The sequence below is a fragment of the Orycteropus afer genome, unplaced genomic scaffold, assembly GCF_000298275.1.
Source record: "Orycteropus afer afer isolate SDZICR_OR568_19922 unplaced genomic scaffold, OryAfe1.0 scaffold00088, whole genome shotgun sequence".
In the NCBI taxonomy this organism is placed as follows: Eukaryota; Metazoa; Chordata; class Mammalia; order Tubulidentata; family Orycteropodidae; genus Orycteropus; species Orycteropus afer.
Window position 1 is genome coordinate 4,944,745 of NW_006921675.1, and position 7,453 is coordinate 4,952,197.

Consider the following 7,453-nt stretch of genomic DNA (forward strand, 5'->3'; position numbering starts at 1 on the left):
AACCTTCCTTCCGAGGAGTGGCTGGTGGGTTTGAACTGCCAGCCTTCTGGTTAGCAGTCAAGTGCCTTAGCCACTATGCTACCAGAGCTCCTATACATGACTAGCACTTAATTTTTTTCTAAGTATTTTAAATGACAAACTTTGAGAACATCTTAAATTATCCCTCAGGTAGTGACAACCACTTAGCACGTTGATTGTTCTAAATGTTTTAATATGACTTACTTGCAATTTCACAAAAAGTATAAAACTATTTGAAGACTTAGGACTGTTCCTTAAATTTCTCTGAGTCTTTACATCTCTGCCCCAGTAGGGCCTAGAATGGTGCATGGTTCTGGGCACTGGTTAACATATGTAAATAATGTTTTTAATTAACAAAATACTTGGTTACTTCTTTTAAATAAAAATAGATTTTTATAGGTTACATGATATTTTTATCATATTTCTTGTTTTATCATGTACGATATATTCAGAAGAAGAAATAAAATATATTTCCCACTGAGATCAGAAAGAAGTGGAAGGGTATACTTGCCTAAGTACAATAGATAAGTATAATAACACGTCCATAACAGCATTGCGTGGCACTAGTAGAAAACAGGAAATCAAAATGTTAAATCAAAAAATAAACCCACTGCCATCAAGTCCATTCCAACTCATAGTGACCCTTTTGGACAGTGTAGAACTGCCCCCTGCAGACTGCCTCAACTTTCTCTCAAGGAGCAGCTGGTGAGTGTGAACTGTTGACCTTTTGGTTAGCAGTCAAATGATTAAACTACTGTGCCACCAGAGCTCCTCAAATCAAAATGAGGACTGGTTAAGTAAGTCATGACATACCCATGCAATGTAATTTTATGCAGAATGAGATCTGAATATTCTGATAATTGGAGATCTCCAGGGTAGAAGAAGAAAAAAGCAAAGTACAAAATATCTATTTCTGGTAATAGTACCTCACATCAGATGAAGCCATTAACATATAATAGCTGTAAACTCTGGACAAATATAAAAAACTACCTGAAGGCAATAGAGAGCAACCAAAAGCAGACAGAAAATAAAATAATTGACACTTAGAAGAGTGGGATTGCACTACATGAGTTGTCACTTTTTATGGTCTGGCTGCGGACAATTTCAAGCAGGACAGCTAAACGTGTATGGTAGAAGCCCAGTCTTACTGACTCAGAGAACCAGAGACTAGAGATCTAGATGATCACAGCAGCTAAAAAGTGGTCATAGTGGGGATTAAAGAAAGCAGAGAACTACTAACTAGGTTGGTAAGTGAACTCTGATCAAATCTGGCTCCAAGCAGCCGAAGATAGGGGTTTTTTTTAAAATTTATTTATTTATTTTAAATAAAAACAGATTTTGATGCTTGCCACCTAGAGAGACAGCTTATAATTCCAAATAAGTTAGCTGCCTGTTAAAACAACAAAATCAGCATTATTGAGGGGAATGTACAGAATCCAGAGGCTGTGCCATGTAACATTCACAATGTTGAAGATATAATCCAAAATTGCTAAACAAGTGAAGAAACAGAAAAATGTGACCCATACACAAGAGAAAAGGCAATCGGGAGATTGATCCAAAGAAGACTCCAATATGAGAATTAGCAGAAAAGGATTTTACGGCAGTGTAATTGCTCAAGACATAAAAGAAAATACGATTCTAATGAATGAACAAAATGAAATCTCAACAGAAAAATTAAAAACTTTTGTACAGAACCAAATGTAGATTTTAAAAGTGAAAAGTGTAATACCTAAAATATTCATTGGATTGGCTAATGACATGTTGAAAATGACAGAAAGGTCGGTGACCTTGGAAGATAGCTCATTGAAAGTTATTCGATCTGAAAAACAAGAAAAAAAAAAAAAACAAAGGAGTAGAGCCTCAGCAACCTGTCCAATATCTATAGGTCTATACTAGGAGAAGAGAAAAGGCAGAAAATATATTTGAAGAAATAATGGCCAAAAGTTCCAAATTTGATGAACAAATTTACAAATGAGATATGCTCACCTAATCTGAAGCAGAGTAAATACAAATAAAACTACGTCTAAGCACATCAAAGTGAAAAAACAAAGATGAGGAAAAAAATATTCAAAGTAGCCAGAGGAAAACGACTCATACAGAGAAACGATAGCATTTGCAACTGGGTTCTTAATTGGAACTAATGGAGGTCAGACAGTAGAGTGGCATTTTAAAGTACTGAAAGAAAAGTGCTCTTAAACCAGAATTCTTAATAACAATGGAGGAGTGAAATTACATTTTCAAACAAACAAATTAAATTTATTGTCAAACTGACCTTTACAGCAAAAGAAAGTTCTTCAGGCTGAAGAGAAATCATGCTAGTGATGGAAACTATATGGATAAATGTGAAAGACTATTTTTCCTTTCTTAATATCCTTAGCAACCACAACAGGAAGTTTAGCACTTTCTTGAGTTCTATGAATCTTCCATCGAATGATCAGATCTGAAGGAGTAGGTGTAACCCAGCTGGTCAGAAGTGAGGAGGGCCTGGACACCCAAGTTTGTTTAACATCCTGAGAGGAGAAGAGGACCACTGCCAACTTTGTAGTCAGCAAGTCAGAAGCGGTGGAGACCTCAGGATCACAAAATTTGTGGCTAGTGTCCAAAGCCTTGGGCACACTTACAGTCTGAAGGAATGTGCTCTTTAACTTGTGAGGTCTGACCTAGCTCAGTAGTTAGAGTCAGAAGGAAAAATAGTGCATCTGCAGTTAGGAATAAAATTAGAGTAGAATTGAATAGGAATTGAATTTCTTTAATTGGTGTCAGAGAAGTGAGATTTTATTTCTGTTGGTGTGAGAAGTAGAAGAGATTATTGCACTGATTGGCGAATAGATTAAAACAAACTGATGCATCCATACAGTGGAATACTACTACTGAGGAGCAGAAAGAAAAGAACTACCAATGTATGCAATAATGAAGAAATGCACTGTACTGAGTGAAGGAAACGAGATTTCAAAGGGCTGCATGATAGTTTCCATTTATTTGACATTCTGGAAAAGGCAAAGCTATGGAGATAAGTAGTATCAGTGGGTAGTGGGGTTTGGAGTGGGGTTGAATACAGGGGAACTTTTAGGATAATGGAACCGTTTTATATCTTGATTGTGGTGGTAGTCAACACCACTGTATTCTTTTGTTAAAATTCACTGTACTGTAAAAGGAATGCATTTTACTCTGGGGGGAAAAACAAAAATTTTAAAGAAAAAACGAAAAACAAGGGAAAATAAAAAGAAAAAAAAAAAAAAAAAAAAACATTTCAATAGATGCAGATAAATCATTTGACAACCATTCACAATAATCAACAACTAGAAATAGAGGGGAATTACCTTCATCTGATCAAGAGCCTCAGAAAAATCTACAAGCATACTTTACACCCAGTGTATTGGGAACCTGGCATAGATATTCTCACCACTTTTCAATCAACATTTTCCTGGAAGTCCTAACTAGGCATAGCTTCATGGATTGAGTTTTAGTTTCTTGGATTTAAAAGGAGAGGGGGTGGTGTAGGAAGAGAAGATATGGGATCTTTCAGGGGTATTGTGAGGGTTCAGTGAAATGCTTAAGTAAAGGAATAGGAATATGGTAGTTTTCATTTGTTTAGATGTTACATTGAGCCAGGATGGCTGTTTCCCTTAAACTAGATCAGAGGAATTCCTGTTCTGCAAAGCACAGGAAGAAAATTTGATGAGCTTTCATTTGGATAACTGCCAAGTATTCCTTCTCATTACAAAAATAATAGATAATATTCAATTACTTATAATAAAGATGCATTTCTGAAAACAAAATCTCAGCTCTTGTACTTTCTTAAGCAATATTTTATCACTGTGATTTTAGTGAGAATAATTGTAGATGTGCTGGCCAAACTATTTGATTATAAAAACTGGTTGCATTTGCTGGCACGTAGACAGATACTGCTTTAAAATGCTAAGTTCTTCAAAATTTTCTTACGATAGGATATATTGATTTGTCGAAAAGAAGAGTTTCTCCAGAGGAAGCCATCAAATGTGAAGACAAATTCACAAAATCCAAAACTGTAAGTTGGTTTTTACCAAGTCAAAGTAGGTTACTATCTGATCTGTGAAATAATCAGCATGTGTCTTTCCTCACCAAAACATAAAATCAACAAAAACAACTGCATTTTCTGTAACTTTTAGAAGTATTTCCAGTTACATGCTAGATGGGAAAATAATTTTGAAGATTCACTTTCAAAGGAGTACTACAATGTTTATATCTCATGGTGCTACTACTGTAAAGCTTATGATTTAGAATTCTCTTTATCTAAAGTGAGGGGAAAATGTTGGCTTCTCAAAGCAATACTGAAAGTTAGTGGGTTTTGTTTTGTGATAAAATATCTGCCATTTCAGCTATTTTGACTTAACACGATTCAGTGACATTAATTACATTCACCATGTTGCTGTCATAGCTATTTGTTTCCAAAGTTTTCTTTGCCTTTCGCAGAAACTCAGTATCCTTTTGGCAATTACTCTCCATTTCCCCTTCCCATTCATCCCTAGTTAATCTCTAATAATGACAGTTAGTGTTTTAAGCCATTTTAGGTTACATTAATTGTAGATGACTTCATTGGATTTGGTGTATGTCTGAATGGGATGTCATACGTTTAGTTTTTGACTTTCAACCCTGTTCTGGGATAAGGGCCATAAAGACAACTGGCTGTTATCTGTTAAGAATGAGCAGCTATTGAACGAGGATTTGTTTTTTATTGTTGTTGTTGTGATTTGGGTGAAAGTTTACAGAGCAGATTTGTTTTCCATTCGACAGTTCATATACGTTTTGTTTTGTGGCATTGATTGCAATCACCACAATATAAAAACTCTTACCACTTCCTCCTTGTGGTTACCTTTTCCCTTTGTCCTTCTTTCTAGTGTATTCCTGCCTTCTGAGCTTTTTCCCTGCAAAGTCTACCCTTCTGATTTCTCATGGTTGATTGTTTTATGGAATGCATCTCCAGGTGTAGTTGTTGAGTTTTGTCAGCCTGTCTGTTGTTTGGCTGAAAATTAAGTGATGGTATAGAGTTCAGCTCCAGGCCTGAAGGGTGACTAGGAGCCATAGTCTCAGGGGTTTCACCAGTCTCTGTCAGGCAGTAAGCTTGGTCTTTTTTAGTATTTTGAGTTTTGTTCCACATTTTTTTCTCACTCTATCCGGGATCTCTAATTTTGATCCCTTTGTGAGTGGTTGGCAATGGTTAGCTGGGCACCATCTAGTTTTAAGTGTCCTGTAGGCAGAGGTTCCCATGGTCCACTAGTCCCTTGGACTAATGGTTTCCATGCATCTTTGATTTTCTTCACTCTTCTTGGTTATAGATGAAGAAAGACTAATAGTTGCATCTTAGCTGGCTGCTTATAAGCTTTTAAGACCCCAGTCACTACTCACCAATATAGGATATAGAACAATGTTTTTGTGTACTTTGTGCATTGAGCTTGATGTCTCCCTCAGCCATGGTCCCAAGCCCAAAGGCCCACTGACTCACTCCCTCGGTGTTTGGTTGTGGCTAAGAAGTTATCATAACTTTGCCTCTTGTTAACTCTATTATATATATGGACATTCTTTTAGCACATACAAATACATATGTAGAAATACCATCTGCCAGACCTATAGATAGTCATGAGTATATTCCCATTGTTGTTGTTAAGTGCCATGGAGTCGGACCTGACTCATAGCAACCCCTCCTTGGGTTTCCAAGGCAGTATCACTACGGAAGTAGATTGCCCCATCTTCCTTCCAAGGAGTGGCTGCTGGGTTTGAACTGCCAGCCTCCTGGTTAGCAGTCAAGTACGCTTAGGCACTATGCTACCAGAGCTCCTATTAGCCTACTCATAACTGATCATCTTGCCTGTCTACCTGCATATCTAACCATAGATTACTGTTACTGATAATGTGGTATTATGTACGTAACAATAATTACCTTTGTTATCTGTACCTCTTGTGCACCTCTCCATTTCTTCCTTTTCCTTACCTAGCTAGGATTTTTCCCTGCTCTCCCCTCCCATCCCTGGTAACCAACAAAGAAAGTTTCCTTCATGTATAAACCTTTCTTTAACTTTTTACAATAATGGACTCATACATTATTTGTCCTTCTGTGACTTGACTTATTTCACTCAGCATAATGTCCTCTAAATTCATGCACATTATGAGATGTTTCGTGGGTTCTTCATTATTCTTCATTGTTGCAGAGTATTGCATTCTATGTACTATAGTTTGGTTATCCATTCATCTATTTATGGGTACTTACATTGTTTCCATCTCTTTGCTATTGTGAATTGTGCTGTGATGAACATGGGTATACATCTGTCTCTTAGTGTTCCAGCTCACATGTCTTTAAGATATATACCTAATAGTGGGATTTCTACTTCCACCTTTTTAAGGAGGTGCCATACCATTTTCCATGGTGTTTGTGCCATTTTACAGGCCACCAGCAGTATATGAGTAAGAAGTCTTTTGGTACTCAGAAGAGTTTAATTTTTAGAAGGGCCCAGTCATCTAGTTTCTCTTCTGCTGTTTGTGCATTTTAGGTTATGCTTGATAGTCTATTTATGCCATAAATTGAACACCTAAGTTGGTGCCTACGTTTTCTTTGATGACAGTTTTAGGTTTCACATTTAGGTCTTAGATCCATCTTGAGTTAATTTTTGTGTGTGGTGTGAGGTTTGGATGTTGTTTCACATTTCTGCAAATGAATATCCACTTTGCCAGCATTGTATGTTAAATATACTATCTCTTCCCCCATTTAATGGTTTTTAGCCCTTTGTCAAAGATCAGCTGTCCATAGGAGGATGGATCTATTTCTGGATTCTCAATTCTGTTCCACTGGTCTTTGTGTCTGTCATACCAATACCAGGCTGTTTAGACTACCATGCCTGTATAGTATGTTTTGAGATCAAGGAGTGTGAGTTTTCTGTTCATGATGTTTGATCTATATTTGATCCATACAAGAGCTTTCTACTGTAAGAAGGAAAGATGCTAGGACCTTCATTTTCCAGATGAAGAAACAAGTTCAGAAAGGTTAATTTGTCCCAAAATCAAGATAGGACCCAAGTTTTAGGACTCTGAATTGAATACACTATTTCTGTATGTTAAATCCACATGAGTTATTATAGGAAAGCAAATATTTCTCTGTGGACAAAGAACTTACATGGTGATCTTTCATTGTTAAGGAATTATAGTGAAATCAACCAAAGGCTTGTTTTTATGTGCTTTCTACTAAAATGTAAAAATACTTATTTTTATATATCTCTTATCTTTGATAGTTCTATGACCTGAACCACAAGAATATAGTGACTTTTTTATTAAAAGCTGAAATGTGACTTTTCTTGTGGTTAATTGGTTCAGATGCAGGGTTTGTTGTTGTTGTTAAGTGCCGTCGAGTCGTTTCCGACTCATAGCGACCCCATGCACAGCAGAACGAAACACTGCCCAATCCCGT

The 7,453-nt window shown here is 36.7% G+C and overlaps 1 protein-coding gene across 1 annotated transcript in view; it reads left to right on the top strand.

The window, feature by feature from the left end:
* EIF2S1 (eukaryotic translation initiation factor 2 subunit alpha) overlaps positions 1 to 7,453 on the top strand; it is a 20,222-nt gene that overhangs the window by 1,573 nt on the left and 11,196 nt on the right. The window contains exon 2 of the mRNA XM_007942302.2: positions 3,966 to 4,045. Within this exon, the coding sequence (XP_007940493.1) occupies positions 3,966 to 4,045 (80 nt within the window). The remainder of the gene's footprint in view (positions 1 to 3,965; positions 4,046 to 7,453) is intronic.